The following is a 23,897-nucleotide window of genomic DNA, read 5'->3' on the forward strand; positions in this document are numbered from 1 at the left end:
TCTCCTAGAAGCTAGCTAAACCGTAGGAGTTTAAGTTAATCCTACCATGGTTCTTAATGAACCATGGTTAGGGATAACTTCTCCTACAAGCTACTATTCCCTATATATTTGATTTTCCTACACTTGTACTCACTTTTGAACATTTGGAGAATAAGAATTCTGATTTTTCTCTCCCACTCAAGAGTCTCAAAACCGAGAGAACTTCCACTCTAGGTTTTCTCTCAAAGTTCTTCTACTTTGAACTTGGTTCCTTAAGCTTCTACCACAAGCTAAGGAGAACCGAACCTCCTTCAAGGTCTTCCACTCCATTGAAGCTTCTTCAAAGGAGATTTCAGAGTTCCTAAGGAGTAAACCTCAAGAAGCATCACGGTCCAAGCATGGAGCTATTGAAGATCAACAATCATCTTCAATCTAGTTCCATCATTTTTGGTATCTAGAGCCTAGTGCTCTTGTGGTTTTTGTTTCTAACTTTTTGTTCTTGAATCCGTGTTGTATCTTCCTCCTTTTACATGTCTCTTTGTGTTGCTGCATGGATCTAGTTTTAATAAATATGTTGATGGATCCTTATGTCACATATGAAGTAATTGATTCATAGTTTTGCTTGTTCCTTATTCTTGAATCAATTTGTGATGTGCGCCTAGGTTCATGTACTTGTGCTTTTAATTTTTGCTTGAGTCTTCTCCATTCCTTTAACATGAGTCCGTGATTGGACATTGATAATGTTTAGTGTATATTTTGTTTTTGAATCATATGTTTTGTCTAGAGTCATGTGTAGTCCTTTGAATGTCATTGATTCCTAGACTAGCTTGTTTGACCTAATTTTTTGCTTTGTGTTTTTGTGTCCGAAAATTATTGAATATTTTCTTGATAAATCTGTACCTTACTATATGAGCTTTTGATTTACATGTTTGAGTTCCTAATTTGCTATTAGTTCTAGCAAATTTCCTAGAGTTAGGTTTCCTTTATGTCATATTAAAAGTTTTGTCAAGAAAAGTTCATAAACACTCTCCTATTAGGTTTCCTTGTGTCTTGTGTTGTGGCTGAAACTTATTGAAATTTTTTGGACCTTAAAACAGAACCAAAACAGAGGTGTGAGTGTCCTAATTGTTTGAGAAAAACAAAGAAACAAAGTGCTTAAAAATTTGACCTAAAAAAAAAATACTACAAAATAGTGAAGCACTAGTGAAAACATACTTGTGAACACCTCTTGTTTTGTGTCATAATTTTGCTGCAGTTTTTCTATATTGAAACCGAGACATATAAGTGCTTAAAAGGCATTGAAACTCCTGAACATACAAAGAAAAATAAGTGAAAAATAATTTGCAAAAGAAAAAGAAAGAAAATAGCAAAAGAAAAGCCAAAGGAGTGAAAATTTGAGAAAATATTGCTCTCGGTTTTGATCTATTTTGTGTGACATTTTTGTGTTGGTCCAGCCACATATTGTGTCTTGTTTTTGTTCATAATCTTAGCTTTTAATTTTGTAATCCATTCTAGTGCCTTTCCTAGGTTACTCTTGTGTGTACTAGCTTCCAAATTTGCCTTAATTTTTGCTTGTCAATTTGTGGAACTCTTTCTAGTCTTGTCTCATTTTCTTCTACCACTTGGTGTAGCCATTCTAAATTGTTCATTTTCAGTTTTAGCACTAATATTCAGTCTTGAAGGTGGTTGAGTGCTTCTTGAAAGGTGTAGGAGGCCAAGGCAAAGGACATCCACTTGAAGGCTTTGGTGGTTGCTTAGGGAGTTTGTTCTCTCTTGGTGGCTAGGCTCTTGGAAACACCTAGAAGTGACTAACATCAAAGTTGCTTCTAAAGAGAGGAGTGAAACACCTTGTGAGGCTGCAGTTGGTGGCTGATTTGGAGCAACAAGAAACTAAACCAATTGTGAAAATTTTTGTGAAAATTTAGAACTAAATTTAGTGACGGAAATTTTGGTTTCTAAAACCTAGTTTTTCATTACAAAATCCGTCTCTAAACTTGTTCTAAATTAGTGGCTAATTTGTTTTCCTTGAAATTAGGTGCAGCCACTAAATTCATTTGAGAGTGAATTTACATTTCATTTGGAGTGTAAATTTACATTTCATTTGAAGCAAATTTGAATTTCATTTACCTTGTAATTTTTGTTTTCTAAATTTTTGTACAAGGCCTTTATTAAGGAGTGTCTTGGAGTGCCTTTGGTGTATCTCCATCTCTCCTTAAGAACTTTTATAGTAATCCACGTGTAGTACTTGTGAGAGTGGTCCTTGAAGGTCTTTGGTGCCTTTCAAGCTCTCACTTAGGTTTACTTGCTTTCAACGCCTAGTTTATGTTTTCTTGAATTTATGTTTTAAGCAATTTATGTTTTCAGTCATTTAAGTTTTCAAGCAATTTATGTTTTCATGCTCTTTATGTTTTCAAGCATTTTATAAATTGTACACATAGGCACTTGCTTGTTATTTTCTTTAGAAAAGTTCTTTGTGAAAATTGTTTTGTGCAAGACAAAAGTACAAGGGGGTTTAGAGATTTTTACTTGAAGAGGCTTGGTTATTAAGTGGCTCTTTAGTAGCTCACCTCCCTCCAAAGTTCAATTTGTACTCTTAGACCTCTAAGTGCCAAGTCTAAAGTACTCCAAAACCTTATTTTCATAAAAACTATTTTTTGTGTGAAAAATATCTCTTGAATTAAAATGTCTCAAGATTCCTCCCATAGTGAAAGTGATGGCTCTCCAAAAAGTCTTTCTTACATTACTAAAGAGCTCAAATCACTTAAACTATGGAAAAAGCAAGAGTCCATTCAAAGAGAGAAGGAAAGAATTGAAAGAGAAGGACAACTTGCTTATCTTGAGGAAGAGTTGAAAATTTTAAGACAAGAGGAGGAAAAATTGAAAGAAGATATGAAGAAACATAAGAAAAAGAGTAGGAGCTCACATTCCCAATACACATCCCCTAATGAAAGCATGAATCAAGGGGATCACTACCAACATACTCCTAGGAGAACTACTAGGCCAAGGGAAGTCAAGGTTGACCTCCCACAATTCTTTGGCAAAGATGATGTGGAGTCTTATTTAGATTGGGAAATGAAGGTTGAGCAACTCTTTGCTTGCCATAGGGTAAGTGAAGAGAGGAAAGTACCTTTGGCTGCCCTTAGCTTCCAAGGGCATGCCATGTATTGGTGGACAGCCCTAGAGAGAGAGAGACGCCTCCACAATGATCCTCCAATTCAATATTGGAATGATCTTAAAAGTGCAATGAAGAGGAGGCACATTCCCACCTACTATGGGAGGGAGCTTATGAATAAGCTTCAAAGGCTCCAACAAAGAGACATGTCTGTAGAACAGTACAGGCAACAAATGGAGCTATTAATGATGAGGGCTTGTATTAGGGAAGAGGAAGCTACTACTGTAGCTAGATTTTTGAGTGGTCTTAATTTAGAAATAAGAGACCAAGTGGAGCTACTACCCTACAGGGACCTAAATGACTTGGTCCAACTTTGTGTAAGGGTAGAACAACAAAGAATGAGGAAATCTTACAAAAATAGCTCCAACTCTTCATTTCTAAAGAAAGATTCCAAGAAGGAGGGAAAAACTTTTGAAAAGAAGAAAACTTTTGAACCCTCCAAAAATCTAGCCACAGAAAAAGATAAGGGAAAGGGAAAGGACACTACACACACTAGTTCTAGGACTAGTGATATTAAGTGCTTTAAATGTTTAGGGAGAGGCCACATTGCCTCCCAATGCCCCACAAAGAAGGTAATGATCATGAGGGGGAATGACATTTATAGTAGCCAAGATGAGGTTACTACTTCCTCTAGTAATAGTGAGGAAGAAGCAAGTGATCAAGAGAAAGGTGTAGAGTCTACTTTTCCTTATGAAGGGGAGCTCTTAATGATTAGGAGACTCCTCAACAACCAACCTAGTGATACTCTATCACAAAGAGAGAACATATTTCATACTAGATGCAAAGTTTCAAACAGTGCATGTTCTCTCATTGTTGATAGTGGCTCATGGTGCAATTGTTGTAGCACTAGGCTGGTTGAGAAGTTGGGTTTAACTACTAATTCCCATCCTAAACCTTATCAACTCCATTGGATTAATGAGGATGGTGATTTAGCAGTTGACCAACAAGTAAAGGTCAAAATTTCCATTGGGAACTATGAAGATGAGGTGCTATGTGATGTAGTACCAATGGAAGCTTGTCACATCTTATTAGGAAGGCCATGGCAATTTGATAAGAAAACCATGCACAATGGCCTTACTAACGAGATTACCTTTACTCATAAGGAAAGAAAGTTTGTGCTTCATCCTCTTTCTCCTCAACAGGTGGCTGAGGATCAAGCACAAATGAAACTCAAAAGAGATAGTGAAAAGAGATTTAAAAAAAAAGAAGAAAAGAGAGAAAAAAAAAAAGTCTGTGAAACTTAAGGATAGAGAGGAATCTAGGGAGAAAGGAGTTCTCTCCCTAGAGGTCGTTAATCAAGAGAATAAAATTTCCAAACAAACCCTCTTGATTCAACAACCCTCTTATTTCCTTCTCTGTAAAGGAACTCTTTCTTGCACTGCCACATCTAGTGGACATGAGACTTTACCTAAGGGGGTAAAAACACTTTTAAAAGAATTTGATGATCTATTTCCTCCCGAGGGTCCAATGGGCCTTCCTCCTTCTAGAGGAATAGAACATCAAATTGATTTGGTGCCTAGGGCTAGCCTACCTAATAGGCCTGCCTATAGGACCAACCCCCAAGAAACTAAAGAAATAGAATCTCAGGTCCAAGAGTTGTTGGAGAAGGGCTGGGTTCGAAAGAGCTTAAGTCCTTGTGTTGTTCCAGTGTTGTTGGTTCCAAAGAAAGATGGCAAGTGGAGAATGTGTTGTGATAGTAGAGCCATCAACAACATCACTGTGAAGTATAGACACCCCATCCCTAGGCTTGATGACATGTTAGATGAGCTTTATGGAGCCATCATATTTTCTAAAGTTGATCTAAAAAGCGGATACAATCAAATTAGAATCAAAGAAGGAGATGAATGGAAAACCGCTTTCAAGACCAAGTTTGGATTATATGAGTGGTTAGTGATGCCTTTTGGGCTCACCAATGCTCCTAGTACATTCATGCGTCTCATGAATCATGTCCTTAGGGATTGTATAGGTAGATTTGTAGTAGTTTATTTTGATGATATTCTCATATACAGTAGGAGTCTAAGTGATCATATAGGACACTTAAGGCAAGTTTTTGATATTCTTAGGAAAAATCAACTTTTTGGAAATTTAGAAAAATGTACCTTTTGTGTAGATAGTGTAGTTTTTCTAGGGTTTATAATTAGTAAAAAAGGGGTTCATGTGGACCCCGAGAAAATCAAGGCCATCCAAGAATGGCCCACTCCTAAAAGTGTTGGAGATATTAGGAGCTTCCATGGTTTGGCAAGCTTCTATAGGAGGTTTGTTCCTAATTTCTCCACACTAGCCTCCCCATTAAATGACTTAGTCAAGAAGAATGTGGAATTTATATGGGGAGAGAAACAAGAAAATGCCTTCATAACCTTGAAGCATAAGCTTACCCATGCACCACTTCTAGCTCTACCTGATTTTTCAAAAACTTTTGAGTTAGAATGTGATGCCTCTGGAGTTGGTATAGGGGCGGTTTTGTTACAGGGTGGGCACCCTATTGCATATTTCAGTGAAAAACTCAAAGGTGCCTCCCTTAACTATCCTACCTATGACAAAGAGCTCTATGCCTTGGTTAGGGCCCTTCAAACTTGGGAACATTACCTTGTTCCCAAAGAGTTTGTCATTCATAGTGACCATGAGTCACTTAAATATTTGAGGGGCCAAGGCAAGCTAAACAAAAGGCATGCTAAGTGGGTAGAGTTCTTAGAACAATTTCCATATGTGATTAAATACAAGAAAGGGAAAAATAATGTTGTTGCTGATGCCCTTTCTAGGAGACACACTTTGTTAATCTCCCTTGGATCTCAAATCTTGGGATTTAATCACATTAAGGAATTGTATACTAATGATCTCGAATTCAAGGAAAATTATACCCAATGCTTAGCAAAGCCTCAAGGAGGTTTCTATATTTCTGAGGGGTACTTATATAAAGAGGGAAGAATTTGTATACCCCAAGGATCTATAAGAAAACTCCTTGTTCAAGAAAGTCATGAGGGTGGTCTCATGGGGCACTTTGGAGTTGAAAAGACTCTAAGTTTTCTAAAAGAAAAATTCTTTTGGCCCCATATGAGAAGGGATGTTGACAGGTTTTGCTCTAGATGTATAGCTTGTTTACAAGCAAAGTCTAAAGTAATGCCTCATGGCATCTATACACCTTTGCCTGTTGCTAACTCTCCATGGGTTGATATCAGTATGGATTTTATTTTGGGCTTGCCCAAGACCCAGAGAGGCATGGATTCTATTTTTGTGGTAGTAGACAGATTTAGTAAAATGGCCCACTTTATACCTTGCCACAAAATAGATGATGCAAGCAACATAGCAAGACTCTTCTTCAAGGAAGTGGTTAGACTTCATGGTCTACCCAAGACCATTGTTTCAGATAGGGATACTAAGTTCCTTAGCCATTTCTGGAAAACTCTTTGGAGTAGGCTAGGAACTAAATTACTTTTCTCTACTACTTGTCACCCACAAACTGATGGGCAAACAGAAGTAGTTAATAGATCCCTATCTACAATGTTAAGGGCAGTTCTTAAAGGTAACCATAAGTCTTGGGATGAGTACTTGCCCCACATTGAATTTGCTTATAACAGGGTAGTCCATAAGACTACCAAAATCTCACCTTTTGAGGTTGTATATGGTTTTAACCCTCTTACTCCTTTAGACCTAATACCCCTACCAGATTCTTCTCATTATTTTCATAAAGAAGGGGTATCGAGGGCTGAATTTGTTAAGAAATTGCATGAGAAGGTTAAAACTCAAATACAACAACAAAATGAGAGAACTGCTTTAGATAGAAGCAAGGGAAAGAAAGCCCTCATTTTTGAGGAAGGGGATTGGGTTTGGCTTCATTTGAGAAAGGAAAGATTTCCTTCTCAAAGGAAGTCTAAACTCAACCCAAGAGGAGATGGTCCCTTCCAAGTCCTCCAAAGAATAAATGATAATGCTTATAGGTTAGATCTTCCCAGTGATTATGGAGTGAGTAACACTTTTAATGTGAGTGATCTTATTCCTTTTACAGGCTATGGTGAAGAAGATGAACCTACAGATTTGAGGACAAATCCTTCTCAAGAAGGAGGGGATGATAGACCATGGGCCAAGGGCCCAGTGACCAGAGCTATGGCTAGGAGGATACAGGAAGAGCTGGATCTAGAGAAGACTAATGGGCTTGTCAGGCCCAAGATAATCTTCACTTGGAATGCTCTATCATGAAGAGAAGGCCTTAGTTCTACTTGTTTATATTGTACAGTTTATACATAGTCTTGTGTATAGGTTATTTTTGCCTTTGTATTTGTGAGGCACTTTACTAGCTTTTTCTAGTGTTTGTATATTGATTTTGAGGTAGGTTACTTGGAGAGTTTAACTCCATTTAACCTCCCTAGTTGACACATTCATTCTTTATCTTTCAGTAGGAAAAAGGGGGTGACATTTAGCAAAGTTAGGGAGTGTGCTTAGAAATTGGGCCAGAGTTGGGCCTAGGCAAAATTTTACATATTGGACTCATTTTGCTCCTAATTTTTCATAGATTTGATTTAGCTAGGTTTCATCATCATATGATGAACCTAACTAAACCAAATCAAAGAATTTCAAATTAAATCAAGGAGCAATTTGAACCATGGGCCGCCTAGCTTGTTTCCTTCTCCTTGGCCGAATTTTTCAAGCATTCTTACTTGAGTTTGAAGCTTGTCTTGCAAGCTTCTAAACTCAAGCAAGGTTAGCTTAACCTTACCTTGGTTCCTAAAAGAATCATGGTCAAGGTTTAGCTTCTCCTAGAAGCTAGCTAAACCGTAGGAGTTTAAGTTAATCCTACCATGGTTCTTAATGAACCATGGTTAGGGATAACTTCTCCTACAAGCTACTATTCCCTATATATTTGATTTTCCTACACTTGTACTCACTTTTGAACATTTGGAGAATAAGAATTCTGATTTTTCTCTCCCACTCAAGAGTCTCAAAACCGAGAGAACTTCCACTCTAGGTTTTCTCTCAAAGTTCTTCTACTTTGAACTTGGTTCCTTAAGCTTCTACCACAAGCTAAGGAGAACCGAACCTCCTTCAAGGTCTTCCACTCCATTGAAGCTTCTTCAAAGGAGATTTCAGAGTTCCTAAGGAGTAAACCTCAAGAAGCATCACGGTCCAAGCATGGAGCTATTGAAGATCAACAATCATCTTCAATCTAGTTCCATCAATAAATTAGAGAGAAGCTAACAAGAAGATCTTTAGAGCCAAAAGCTTTCTATTTCCTCTTTTTCTACTGAATCCTTTCTTCATTCTTCCCTATAGTTGGTCTGACTAACAAATTCTGAGATTCAAACTTTTAGAGTAGGAATCTCAAAGTTGGAACTGTGTAGAATTCATCTTTTTCTTCCTCAACTTTTCTCTTTTGGATTAACCATAGGTAAGGGAATGAATTGAATTATTGTTGATGAATGCTTGTGGTTTGTTGTTGGATTCATCCTTGTATGATCAAATTCGTGAAAAGTTATGAATTGAATATGTTGTAGAAAAGTGATCTCAAATGGTTTTCTTGAGTAGCTTGGAAGATCTTGAGTTTTGATCGTTGCATGTGTTGTTTTGAGTTGGTTTGATGTTGTCTATGATGTATGTATGTTATTTGTTGGGTTGCATGTTATTTGGGTTTGTGGAGAAAAGATAGACATTAAAAAGGGGTTGAATAGTTTGTATAAAAAACTCATATGTTTATAAGTAAGTGAAGTAGTATCTGCAACAAACAAGGGTTAGCAAGAGTAATTAATGAATACAGGAAATTTTTATATTGGTTCACCTCAACCACTAAGGCTACATCCAGTTCTTAATCTAACCAGATTAAGTTCCACTAACTTTCTACAAGTTACAAGTATTCTTTCACCAAGCCACTTCTGGCTCAACACAAGTGTTTTTTGACTAGCCTCTTCAAGTCACTATCTAAGTATTCTTTTTTACAAATAAGCCTTTTGATAACTTCACCGAATCACTATCAAAAGTAAACTATATTTCCCTTAAAATTTGCAATATAGGGAACAACCTAGGTCGTTCTTCACGAAGACACAAGCACATTAAATTCATATTTGTCAGAACCCAAAAAATTTTGACCTTGCCAACAGATGGTTTGGACCTCTAATTTGAAAATCTCATCAGCTTTGGATTGGCTAAAGACCAGACTAACCCTCCATCTGATGGTTTTGAAAAGAGTTCAAAGGAGTCGTCACCGATATTTTACACAAAACATCAGAAAAAGAAAAGGTTTTCGAAAAAGTCAATTTTGGCCTTCATAGCCAGAGTCGGGTTCAGGGGTCGGTTATGTGTAGAGAAGGTATTAGGCACCCCACAACGCCCAAATTCAGTATCCTATGACAAATTTAGCATAATAATAATGTAATTAAATTCCACCCATTTTACTTATTAAGCATAAAATGATTTAATTGTTTAAATTATTCCTAATTTACAACATACATTCTCCTTTATTATCTACATGATTCCTATTCTATTGCATACAATAAGAATGATAAATAAAGTGGTAAATAAAAAGAAGGATTTTTGGGAACCTCCAAAGTAAGCTTTTATAATCCTTCTTGTAAACCAACATAGGGGCACTTTTTGGCAGCCTCTTCACTCTATAAAAACTTCACTATCACTCAGAATTCTTAGGGAGTGGGAAAGGAATCAAGTGTGTGGAAGAATGAGCCCCTGAAACACTTTTATAAGCGTCTAGGGAGGGGGAACGATCGTTCCCAACACTAGAATGGTCGTTCTATGCCTTAAAAATATATTAAATTAGGTCATTAGGAATGGTCGTTCGTAATCTAGGTTTTATGTTGAAAATTATTATTGGGAACGACCGTTCCAAGGGTGAGAATGATCATTCTGAGTCTAAATTAGGGTTTCCCATATTTTTCATCCAGAAATACCTCTCGGACTTCCCGTGCTCCGTCTTAGCTCGCTTCTGTACCTTCCTTGGACCTCAAGGGTACTCCTCTTGCCTCAGAAGCCTCCCAACCCTTGTAGGAAAAGCCCAGAAAAAACCTGATGTGTATAATTGCCCCTATTTACTTGTCCTTTAGTTGCAAGATACTATGGTTGCCTCTTCCAAAGCCAAGTAAAGACGTAGACGTTTTGTTTGGGTCTTTAGCTTCCTATATTCATAGGGATGAGTGGGGGAGGCGAGTATCCTTTGTTGCTTCTCTAGGCTAGTGTAGGTATTGATGCTTAGTAAGATTTGCAAATGTCTTGTAATTGAGCGAATGAGTTCGTCTTCACCAATATTTTCCAAGCTTGCTAGGGAGTGAGTTCATCTTTTTCGAGCTTTTCCAAGCTCAACGAGTATTCTTTGCTAGCTTCTCCAAGCTTGATGAGTATTCTTTGCTAGCTTCTCCAAGCTCAACGAGTATTCTTTGCTAGCTTCTCCAAGCCTAAGAAGAGTATTCTTTGCATAGCCTCTTTATGCCTAAGGTGAGTATTCTTTGCAACCTTTCTAAGCCAATGAATATTCTTTGCATCCTCTCCAGGCCAATGAGTATTCTTTGCAGCCTCTCCAAGCCAGTGAGTATTTTTTACAGCCTCTTCAGGCTGTCTATGAGTATTATTGTGTTGACTTCTCCAGGCCGCCTATGAGTATTGTTATGTCAGCCTTTCCAAGCCACCTACGAGTATTATTGTGTTGGCCTCTCCAGGGTTCCTACGAGTATTCTTGTGTCGGCCTCTCCAAGCCACCTATGAGTATTCTTGTGCTGGCCTCTCCAAGTCGCTTACGAGTATTCTTATGTTGGCCTCTCTAGGCCATCTACGAGTATTCTTGTGTCGGCCTCTCTAGACTGCCTACGAGTATTCTTGTGTCAACCTCTCTACACCATCTACGAGTATTCTTGTGTTGGCCTCTCTAGGCTGTCTATGAGTATTCTTGTGTCAACTTCTCCAAGCTGCCTAATTTCTTCTGTTGTGGGGGTTTTCAGAGCTTTGAGTATTATTTGAGCTGAAGCCTCTCCAAGCTTGATGTGGGATGTTGGGTAATAGGCTACTCTTGAGCCAAACTCTTTGATATGTGGGTCTTGGTTACCTAGTTGGCAGTTTTTCCTATTTAAAGATCTCTGATTGTGGCAATCCTTGCCTTTTGTTTGGATCTCAGATGTTCGGTAGCCCACATGGTTGTTTAGTCTTTGCATTGACTTTGTAGTTTCCGTTGGGGGATCTTCTTTATTTATGTGGGTATATACATTTTTTAGTTTTGGCTTTTTCAATATGAATGAAGCTTGCCTTTTTCTGAGTTATATATATTTCTTTTTTAATGCTCCGGCTTTTAACACACTTGAAGCTACCCTTTTACTTTTATTGGCCTTTTCTATTTGTTTGTAGTCGCTAATGGTTAAGAGGTCCTTTCTCCATGATAATGATGAGTACTATTTTGTAGCCACTCCTGGCTTTGATGTGTATTCTTTCTATGCAACTCCTGGCTTCGACATTATGTAAGTCATCCATGGTCTCAACATTCTCTTGAATCATCCTTGATTGATCTGATTATAGAACGTCCTAGGTTCAAAGCTTGAACCATGTCATCATGGTGCCCTTGGAAAACAAATGCTCAGGATTCATTTGTTCCTTGTTTGGCCACTTGATCTCTAAGTTGGATTGTGACACCCATTATACCCTAATATACACAATAAAGTAAATTAAAGAAATATAAATTTAACATAGGTAAAATGGTTAACATATCCAAAAGAAAATACATTTCCAATATCCGATTAATTTTACATAAAGTTTAGAAAGCAAATAAGTTCGTAAATAGTTTCAAAAGAACTGTAAAATCTCCAATTATGATAAAAATTAAAGTCCTAAAAGACCTTTGCCTCGATGTCACACTATCAAAGCACTCCCATGACTCAATTATTCGCACCTTAAATGTCACCCATGTCCACATCTTCCTCACCTAAAAACAACCACAAACGTACGATGAGAAAAGAAAATATTTATATACAAAGAACATCACAAAATTCCACAAAACAATCTCAAAGCAATATAATCCATAAACACATAAATTCCATCATCTCATCATAATCCACATATTCCATCATCTCATCATAAGTCACATATGTACATATAAACAAATTGTACATATACACTGTGTCACACATCTGGCACCAGATCATGTACACGCCCCAACTAATGCATCACACGTCCAACATCATCTTACACACCCGACTATGCTAATGCATTCCACTATCGACACTAATATCACGCATATGACTATACCTGACGCATCACACATCTAGTATTGTATCATGCATACGACCACGCCCCCAAAAACGCATAAATAGCACCATATCACGTGCACGCTCTTATGGCCCAGTGTCACGCATACGACCGTGCCTAATCATCACATCACATTTCACATTTCAATTCCACATCACATGCACAATATAGATAAATCCACACAAAACAATGGTTCACATACCCCTCATGTAATTCACCATGAATTCACATCACATAATCATACATATATGAACTAACTATACAACATAATATCATACAACTTTAAACCACTCTTCAATCCACATGATAACACCTTAGAATATAAAAACAATATGCATCTCCCTTCGATAATTGTCAAAGGAAATAAAACACAGAGAGTTATACTCATTCAAATAAGTTCAAACATATCTCAAAATAAATATGAGAGAATAATCTACAACTCTTATGAAGACATGAAATTCTAAAAAATTCATCTACTTAGCTAAAAATTTCAAAATCCAAAATAGATATAATCCATGTTGAAAGCTTGACCCTTATTCACTAAAATAGCCATAACTAGAGTTCTAGACATCCTTTTTGAGTCATTTTTAAACCATTAGAAATATAACACCCAAATATACAACTTTTGTGAAGAACACAAATCCTAAAAATGTCTTTAAGGTCACCTTGGATGGTTGACAACACAAAACTTAATATTTCATACACTAGAATGGAGACTGAACTTATAACTCACATAACTCAATCAATTCTTAACATTTTTACATGATTGTAGAGTCTAAATTATATCCCCAAGTGTCTACTTTCTAACCCAACAAACTAAAATTGATTTGATTAATCACACATAACGATATTACAAAAATACTAAGGTACATCCATAAATAAAATCTCTCAATTACTCATTAATTCATATAATTAAGGGTACTCATCAATCTACAAGAACCCTAACTTACAGCACTTCCCAATAAATATAATTATCATCTAGATTATCAATTTTACCAAATAATATCACAACTATATTTATAAATCAATATAAAATCTGATTGAATCATCAATTTTGTAGAATCTTAACTCAAATAGAAAAATGCCCAATTTTTCCAAAATCTAACTCACAGATACTTTTCTACAATTTTTTTCTCTCTCCTAGATCATCATCTTCGCTACTTGTTACATATTCCAAATCCTCTATACACGTAACATTTAATGGAATCATCAATTCTTCAAACAGAAATTAATAATTATAAATTTACCAATAGCCCTATGAAATTCCTCCTCTACTCATTCCCTCATGTGAATTTGCATACAAATAAACCCTTTCCCCCCATACCTGGTTGCGTTAATCAGTATACTCTTGATGTGGTGGAAGTTGTTCTTGATCTCTTCTTGGGCACTCCTCCTTAGAGCTCTTATTTTTCCCTTCTCTTTTTCTTACTCCTTCAGAAAATGTCAAATGAGACTAATGAGGGTTAATCTCCTAACCCCTTCTTTACATTCCCTCGGGCTGGGTCAACCCAACTCTTTACGCTTCCCGACCCACTTCTCCTTTTTCTCAAAATAATTTAACAAAATAAATATAAATAATATACAAAAAAATTATTTTTCCTTTAATAATAATAATAATTAAATATTTCTAACCCCAAAATATAAGAAAGAATATAATATTAGTAATAATATTATTTTATGAAAAATAGGGTGTTACATGGGTGGCATCCTTATGTCTCATGTTGACTATAAGCTTTCTTATTCCTCCTGGACAAGTTTCGCGCCTCAAAAACACATTAAATTAGGTCATTAGGAATGGTCGTTCCCAATCTAGGTTTTACGTTGAAAATTGTTATTGGGAACGATTGTTCCAAGGGTGGGAACGACTGTTCCAAGGGTAGGAACGATTGTTTTGAGTCTAAGTTAGGGTTTCCCCTTTTTTTGTACAACAATGCATCTCGAACTTCATGTGCTCCGTCTTGGCCCACTTCTGTACCTTCCTTAGACCTCAGGGGTTGCTCCTCTTGCTTCATAAGTCTCCCAACCCTTGTAGGAAAAGCTTGGACAAAACCCGGTATCTATAGTATTTTATCATGCAGTCAGGAAGGAAATTTTTAATATTTTAATAGTATTTAATCAACAAACAAAGAATTAGGAATCGGAAATTCAATTAAAGAAGTATCGCTTCAAGATTTCAATTTACAATAAAACTTTCATAGTTCAACATTAAATCCAAATTCTTAATCAACCTAATTTAACTTGTTTTATTCAATTTTTATTTTAGAATTTATTGTATAGTATTTATAGGTCTTGTATACATGACATTTGAGTCATGCGTCCAAAGTATGCTCAAATCAAATGCAAATGAACTCTAAATCCTATTTTGGTTCATGCATAAGAAGCTAGAAGCATGTGTGGTCCCTCCTTGAAAGTTTCAGCCAAAACTAATTTGAATTTCGAATTGATTTTGGCTCCAACTTTCAAATTTGGCCGACCATGTCTCATACTTCTCTTTATAAACCTTCTCCCTTGTATTTGCTCTCCCTTGTGGATTAGGATTCTTGCTTCATCTCTTTGAAGGTTTTGGCATGCCAATTCCTTCTTCTTCTACTCTCATTTTCTTTTATTTTGTTTGGTGAAACTTATTCTTGAAGCTCAAAGAGGAAGATCAAGGTCTTAGGAAGCCATTGGAGAAGGAATCATGCTTCATCATTCAACTAGCTTCCATCAACTAATAGCCTATATAGATAGAGGTGATGGAAAGATTAAAAAAAAAACGAACCTCGTCATAATATATGTTGATATGTCTTACACTTTCTTTAGTTTTTCAATATTAATTATTATTTATGAGTATAAGATTTTAAGTTTTATGCGTGTGGAGGATTACTCTTTGGACAAACACCTTATACTAAGCTATGTATGATAATTGATGGTATACAAGATAGCCTTATAGTCATGATGTCTTTCTTAATAATACTAGATTAGGATAAGTCATTGGGTTACCTACTTGTCAAAGATATCATGCTTAATAAATGATTGCCTTACTTGTTTGACCATCTTAAGTATTAGGACAACCAAAAAGTTAGTTTCCTTTATTTATACATATTTTTAATAAATAATGTAAATTTTATTAAGTATTTATGAAAAATAAAAGCTTGAATTGAAGTGTATTTCATATTCCAATAACTAAATTTCTTATTTAATTAACAAATAAGACTATTTTAACTTTAATATTTAAGTTTGACCTATTTAATTGACAAATGAGTAATGTAAATTCTTCTTTGCAAATGTTGTGTTTTTAAATGTCGAGAACTTGCACATAAGTTTTGGATGTTGATGCTATTCATGTTTTGATTTCTAACTTTATTTATGGAGTTATGTCACTGACTTTAGTTTAATTGCTAATGACTTTTGTTATTAAGAACTTTATATTTATGACATTTGTGGGATTATATTGTTGTGAATTTGATGCCCAATCCAACATGTGATATTTATCATTTAGAATGACAATAAACTCGTCAATATTAGAAATATCTTAAATTATGTTAATTAGATTATTTTTAATTTTTTAACATAGACATGTTTTTGCATTTCAATAAGTGACTCTCTGACTTGACTACTAAACCATTAAACCATTGTCTATATTGGTTCGATGAATGTTTGATTTTCATAGCATTGCTTAGTTTAATACTAATAACTCAATAAAACAACATTGACAATTAATTGTCAACAAACAAAGGTGTCAGTAAGAGGAAATAATTTGAATTTCACCAAAATAAATGCTTTAAATCACCCCTCACTACTTTCATCACATAAATTGGCCTAAGGGTCAACCCCTCAACATAGATCAATTTTCTAGTGTTAGAGCTTTTTATGTTATTCTCCTTTGAATCATTCACCCCTACTTTTTCTCTTCCTAACCCTAAATTACCTTTAACAATAAATTGCTTTTTCAAGACTTTCAAGGTATATAACTACTCATCTTGCTATCTTTTTTTCTTGATTGATATTTTTGTGTTATTTTTTATCTAAATTTTTTGTGTCAAAAGTGTTAACATACTTTGGTAAAAAAGAACAGGAAAAGCTATGAGTGACAGAAATGGAAGCATTCCAAAACTTGAATTGAAGTTGAACCTATCCCCACCAAGGGTAGTTAGCCATAGACCTGAGTCACCAACTCTATCAACAACAATGTCACCAGCATCACCACCACCAAGCTTATGCGTATCTGTTGAGGTTAGCCAAGAGGAGGAGGACAACAACAACAACAACCTTGAACACCCCAACAATCCTGAAGCCATTTCCTTGGTGCTTGTAGGTTGCCCTCGCTGCCATATGTATGTAATGGTTGCTGAGGATAACCTCAGGTGCCTCAAATGCGGAAGCACTACTTTGCTTGAATTTGACCATGACAACAACAACAACAATCTCATCATAAGGAAGTGATAGAGTACTAGGCTACCCTATTGCCAATTCTATTGCAAGTAGGACATGTTTAGGAACTTTCTTTTATCTTATCATTTTTATCTTTTTTTTTAATCCTTTCTATGTGCAGTGCTTTTGGCATTCACTTTTTCAGAAAAGTTAATAAGGTTGCCTACTTGCAAGAATGATTGTTTCCCTATGTTGACCATGTTAAATATTATGTGGGTATATTTTCTTTATCAATATGGGTCATTAACAAATAATATAGATATGATTAAGTGATTATATAAAATAAATTTTTGAATCATAAGATATTTCAATTACCAACCATTCAATTTCTTATTTGGTTCACAAATAAGTTAGACCAATTTTATTTTGACTTTTAATATTAACCTATTATGAATATGGCATAATTTTTCATTATCAATAATTAGAATTTGATGAGCTTTTATCTCATTTTCTTAACTCCAATTCAACCTCTGGTTAAATACTAACAATTGAATTAAAAAACATAGATAATCAATTGTTAATAGACAAAGTCACAAGAAAATTAGAATGAAACTTGAATTTCATCAAAATAAATTAGATTTTTCTTTAGTTTTCAAATATTAATTATTCTTACTAACTAGATCATTCCAAGTCTTTTGAGTGTAAAGGATTAATATTTGAATGAACTCACCTTAATATATTATGTTAAACTTATTTAATTGGACTAATTGATCATCGACAAGATGCATTGTATTACAGTTTGGATTCTTAATGGCTTGTTAAGAGAAGTTAATAAGGTTGCGAGTTTGTCGGGGGAGGTTATGATCAATAAATGGATGCTTCACTAAATGAATTGTCTTAAATATTAGACCAAAAAGTCAATTTCCTCAATCAATATGAATTGTTGTAAATGATGTAAATGGAATAAATGATTCTATTTTACTTGCTACATGTTAAATAGCAGGTACCAATCATTTTTGTTTTTATCAATTAATAAATTTCACACTTTGATCCAACCTTACATTTCAAGGAAACAAACATCATGTACATATGGGCATTTTCTTTTGAAGATATCTTTATCTAGTTGACAATAATGAAATCCACACCCCTACTCTCAATAGACTCACCCAACACAATAATTTTTTAAAGGTAATTTAACATGATATGGTTGGAAAATTACCAGTCCGTATTAAGAATCACATCTAGTTGACAAATAGACTAACATATTAATGTCAATCAACAATTATTTATCATAAACAAAAATAGAACATTTTAGATATACATCTTAAGTACAAATGGAACAACTAGTTAGTGTTTCCACAATCAAATCAAATATCAAAAAAGATACAGGCAAATTCAATTTCTTAACACAAACTTGAGAAATAAATGAACGAGTTACATCAAACTCAAACTATACAAAAAAAATACATTAATAAGACATGTGCCTTGGATCAAGTGATCAGACTTTAAGGCTTCAACATCATTAAACGCAAAGACTTTCCCACTATTATTTCATTGACTAGTTTCATAGCTCTAACTACCACTATAGTTTTCCATATTATAATATCATGTTTCTAATATATATGTATATTTTTTATATATGTGTTTATGAGTGTTGTTTATGTTATTTTATGTGTTGCTAAGCATGGGTTAGTGTTGACATAACCCTATACGTAAGTTATGGATGATATAACTTAAGTGTGAGAGCTTCAGCCCAAGGAGGGCTAAAGTATAGAAAGGAATTTTGAAAAATAAGACTTCATAAATTTCATATTTCAAAAATTTAGAAAAGTTAGAAAGATGGGCTTTAGGGCTCTAGATTATTATTTGAGCTTATGATCATCCTTAAGGTTGTGGATGTTTCCTAAGGCTTGATATTGGAGCTTCTTGAAGCCAAAAGAGAATAATGGAGTTTAGTTCTTAAGAATAAAAATCATGGAACCCTTTTTGAGAGTTGTAGAAGGAGTTTCTCTTCTACCTTAATTCTTCCTCATAAGAAGCTTAATTAAGGTACACTACAACAAAATAGATTTTTAGTGACATTTAATATGGTTTTTAGTGGTAATAAAAATCGCTACAAAATCTTTTAGCGGCATTTCCACAATAGCCATTGTATGCAGTGTCACTAAAACATTTAGCAGCAATTATTCTGAATGCTGGTAAAAATCCTTATAATGGTCAGAAAAAGTGTATAACTTTCTGTGACATTTTTTACTTTTTACTCGATGTGGGACTTGTAAGATGAGAATTGTCTTTTACTTATATATTTTTTAATTGTCTTATCTCCTAATTAATTATTTTATCAATAGTCGATGTGAGATTTAAATTTTTCCCAATACACTCCCTCAAGTTTAGGGACTATTGAGTTTGGTAAAGGTGAGTAATTTGATACCAACTTAGAATAGTAAGTTATAGGTCTAACCTAACCCTACAAAACAAACTTGTAAGGTGAGAATTATCATCCATTTATATACTCTTTAATTATCTTATTTCTAATCGATGTGAGACTTAAGTTTTTCCAAATAAATATTGTCGCTAATAGTAAATTTTTGTGTGATATAAATATATTTTTAGTGGCCATTATATATTAGTCATTAATATTTTTATTATATAATAAAATAAAAATAATTAATTTATTGCCACTAAATAATTGTTGATAATAATCAATTTTGTTATAGTGGTAAAGAAAGTTTGTTGTTTATTTTTTTTAAAAATTGATTACTTTTATTTATGTTAATAATTCACTCATTGATGGTTTGAATATTGATTTTTAATGATGATTGTTTGTGAAGAAAAGACACACTAGAAGAATTAAAAGAAAACATATACTATGAAACCCTTTCAATATTTTATTTGGAGTCAAAGACGTCATAGAATCACGAGATTCTAACAAAAAGAAAATCAGCGAAAGACAACATAAACCCAATTAACACTCAAAGTTCTTCAAAAAGATTACCAAGAAACCACAAACTACAATCTAATCAACACTATCACCAAAGTTGAATCATAAAAACTAAGGAGTTATGAATTTGAAAGCATAACTAAATTAATGGAGAGACTTCATTATCATTCTACACAAACCATAGTAAAACTAACAATAAGAAATGCTATTAATAAACCAGCTAAAACTCTAACCATACTAACAACACACTTCTCTATGTACACTTTTTTATTCATTAAAATTTATTAAAAATTACATATCATTAAATAAAGTGCGAGATCCATCAAATGTGTTTTTCAATATATCCCAATCATTTATAGAAAATGTGTGTTGTTAAGGTTTCTCATAACTGCTTTACATTTGCAAACCCTCCATCAACCAAGAGATTCTCACCACTCACATATCTAGCCTCATCACTTGCGAGGAAAAGCACAGCATTAGCCACATCATCAGCAGTCAACTCTACCCCCTTCAAGTTGGCATTTCTCCCAACATAAGCCCGAAAACCAGCCAAAGCCTCCTCCTTTCTCTGCTCCTCAGCAAAATGAGCCAAAACCAAACCTGTCACCACAACATAAGGTGACACGCAATTCACTCTGATACCATGCTTCCCCAATTCAGCTGCAACATTCTTCGTGAGTCCACACACAGCGTGCTTGGACCCTGTGTATGCATGCGATCCTAACCCACCTATTGCACTTGCCGCACTGCATATAGAAATTATTGAGCCCTTCTTCTCTGGAATCATAATTCGTGAAGCGTGTTTCATCCCGTGGAACACTCCTTTCACGTTTAGGTTGAACACCTTGTCGAATTCTGATAGATCTGCATTGCGAATATCGGGACATTGAGAACCAGAGATTCCAGCGTTGTTGACTATGATGTCTAGGGTGCCAAATTTTTCCGCGGTGAAGTCCACTGCATGGGACACGTCTTCCTCTATTGTAACATCACAGTGGAAGAAAACAACGTTTGCTTCATCACCAAGGGTTTCGCATAGCAACTTTCCGAGGTTGTCTTGCACATCAACTATACAAACTTTAGCACCATGGGTGTGGAAGAGACGCACAATGCTTTCTCCAATTCCAGAAGCCCCACCTGTGACCAATGCCACCTTGCCTAATAACCTGATAAAAAGAGATAATATAATTGATATAAACAAACCCATTTTCCAATTTTTAATTTATCTATTTATTTTTAAATTTTAATTCATTTTTATTATTTTTTAGAAGGTTTAATTTAATTCTTTAATTTTTAAAGGAAAATGTTTAATATTACTCTTCCATCCAAATCGACATTAATGATGTTAATGAAATTAATTAAAATGAAAATATTGAATATTTTTTAAAAATTAGAGGATTAAATTGAATATTTAATTTTAAAAATAATAGGATTAAATTAAACTTTTTAAAAATAGTAGGAGTAAATTGTATAAAAATTTCTCTAATATTTTATTGATAATTTTTTTTTTTACTTACCTCAACAAGATTATAAATGACAACAAATTGATATATTTAATATAAGAAAATATTAAATAGGTAAAAAAAAACTCAAATTTATTTAAATGAAATAAATGTTAGATAAATTTTTGTTTTATTTAATCTTTCCATTTATAAAATATTTAATTTAGTCTCGCTATTTTTAAATAATTTAATTTTATGTTCAAATTTTTAAATAATTTTCAATATGTTACTCTTTTGTTAGATTTCATTAATATCGTTAGTGTCAATTTGAATAGAAAGATAACATTGAACATTTTTAAAAGATTAGAAGATTAAATTGAACTATTTAAAAATAATCAAAGCAAATTAAATCTTAAAAATTAATTAAAAAAACTAAAACTATAATTTAGTCATTAACAAAATAAGAGTTATATCTCACCTTTTAACACTTATGATCCGTGTAGAATGATGGAAAGAAATAAGACATAAAAATAATAAATAAATAAAAATTAGAATTAAAAAAAAAATCTTTTTACAAGAGTCAACTTTTTATATTTTTTGGTTCTTTCTATTTTAATTTGTCGACAACCAAATAAAAAAAAAATATCATTATTTTATGTTTTTTTTCTTTCTACTTTCTTTTCTTCTGACCAAATATAGGGTTATGTCAACCCATGTTCATTATTGTTATATATTCTCTCCATTAACCAACGCCTGCAATTTAATTTTTCTAAACATAAATTAAAAATAATAATAAATATAATAGTTTTTATCTAATTTTACTAAAATAATCTATCCACTTAATAAATATATTATTTTTAATAATAATAATTGAATAATATGTAAAAAAAACAAATTAAAAAAATAATATCGCATTAAAAAGCAAAAAATCATTTTTTTAAATAAATATTTTTTTAAATGTCAAAATTACTGGAAAACACAGAATATATATATATATATATATATATATATATATATATATATATATATCATATGTTAATTATGACCATTTCCAATTATTATTAAGCATTACCCCATTATTTCAGATCCAAGCCATCCGACACAAATCTGATGACATAAAAACAGGGGAGAAAAAGAAAAAAAAGAAAAGGCAAGTTGCCATGTTTGTCACTCCAAATCAGTTCAAGACTGAACATGAAAAATTACGATTAGAAATTGAATATGCATGAATAGATTCAACTATTACCTTGGCGTTGGAGTCGAAGTAGCCAGAAGTGCATTCGTAGTGGACATGGCTGCCTGCACTTTCTCTTTCTCCTCCTACACTTTGAGAACAATGAAATTTTTGTGATGATGTGAAATGATACGTATATATAATTTTATAAATGCCATGAGATGGTCAGGTTAGAATAAAAAAGTCTGCACTATTCATCCGTGGGTTCCTCGTGTTTGTATAAATATAATTCTACGTACATCATTGAAGCAGAATTATGAAGCAGCTTAATAAATCTGTAATCGCCATGACTGCATTAAACACAATTCTGCTTTATAAATCCGAACGTGCGCACATTCCACGAGTTAGTATAGAATATGGATCAAAACTGATATCCCGCATCAAACTTTTACGTTTACATATGGGTTCTATATATGGTCAACTTCTCTCTGTTAATTAATAGATAACGGAATTAACAAGTTTCATTATGTACTTTTTCTATTTTTCTTTTTATATCTAATTATTTGATTCTCTCAATTTTATTAATCAAGTTTACATATGGGTTCTATTGTCAACTTCTCTCATATTGTTAATTAATAGATAAGGGTATTAACAAGTGTCATTATGTACTTTTTCTATTTTTCTTTATATTTAATTATTTGATTCTATCAATTTTATTAATCAACTTTATATATGGGGTTCTATTGTCAGCTTCTCTCATTGTTAAATAATAGATAAGGGTATTAACCGGTGTTATTATGTACTTTTTTTTTCTTCTATTTTTCTTTATGTTCAATTATTTGATTCTCTCAGTTTTATTAATCAGGATTGTTCTTTTCCTAAGTTTATTGTCATCGTTAAGGTCATCGCATCTAAGGTATTGTCTGCTTTGGCACTCGTTGGACCATCACAGTTTTGTCCTTTAAAAGACATCTCGGTGGGTTAAGGAGGGAGGATGTTTATAAACTACCCTTAGCCTCGACTCCTAAGCGATGTGGGACTTTTAGGCATACCGGAACAAGTCTCCCAGTCGATGCTAAGGGGCAAGAGTGGCCTAGGCCCTCCTTCTAGCGCCAAATATTCCTACCGTAAGTTCACTGACATAGTTAGGGTTATCGTATCCGAGGTATTGTCGCTTTGGCGCTCGTTGGGGCGTCACGGTTTTGTCCTTTAAAAGGCACCTCGGTGGGTTAAGGAGAGAAGGTGTTTATAAACTACCCTTAGCATTGACTCCTACAAGGCTAAATTCAAACTCGACCCTTAGTAACCATGAATTATGAAAACCAAATTCAATATTAATATCATAAGGTCGATATTGGACGTAAAGTTCAAATACATCATAACCAAATTAAGCTCTATCATTTGTAAATATTTTAGGCATTTCCTTTGGCACAAGTTTTGTTTAAGGAGTACCAAAACCCTCTGTGACTAGGACCACATAAACAATGACATGTGTTAATTTTGTCAGAACTTTTATTTTTTAAGAATTTTTTAAAATTTGTTATTTAACCCTCATTAATTTATAACATTTTAAATAATAACCCTCAACCTATTTAAATATACTTTATCTTC

At 33.9% G+C, this 23,897-nt stretch overlaps 1 protein-coding gene and 1 non-coding gene across 2 annotated transcripts; one reads left to right on the top strand and one right to left on the bottom strand.

Annotated features, from left to right (window-relative positions):
* Positions 1-16,441: 16,441 nt before the first annotated feature.
* On the top strand, positions 16,442-16,801 carry LOC109815885 (protein GL2-INTERACTING REPRESSOR 1). The gene has a single exon (XR_014429955.1). It is a non-coding gene; the product is annotated as a protein GL2-INTERACTING REPRESSOR 1 (transcript).
* A 3,053-nt stretch (positions 16,802-19,854) lies between these two features.
* LOC109815886 ((+)-borneol dehydrogenase 2) lies at positions 19,855-22,469 on the bottom strand. Its single transcript, XM_020380703.3, has 2 exons — positions 22,359-22,469; positions 19,855-20,836 (listed from the first exon to the last, which is right to left on the bottom strand). Exons 1-2 carry the CDS (start codon positions 22,403-22,405, stop codon positions 20,053-20,055), a joined length of 831 nt encoding a protein of 276 aa, XP_020236292.2. The 5' UTR covers positions 22,406-22,469; the 3' UTR covers positions 19,855-20,052.
* Positions 22,470-23,897: the final 1,428 nt, after the last annotated feature.

This window comes from Cajanus cajan, chromosome 10 (assembly GCF_000230855.2).
Source record: "Cajanus cajan strain Asha chromosome 10, NIPB_CcT2T_4, whole genome shotgun sequence".
Taxonomy (NCBI): domain Eukaryota; kingdom Viridiplantae; phylum Streptophyta; class Magnoliopsida; order Fabales; family Fabaceae; genus Cajanus; species Cajanus cajan.

Bases quoted from the DNA above. Each gene is read 5' to 3' on its own strand.
- LOC109815886 (XM_020380703.3), bottom strand. From the start codon at position 22,405: ATGTCCACTACGAATGCACTTCTGGCTACTTCGACTCCAACGCCAAG. The intron at 20,837-22,358 runs GTAATAGTTGAA...TCTTTTTATCAG, and splicing joins ACTTCGACTCCAACGCCAAG to GTTATTAGGCAAGGTGGCAT.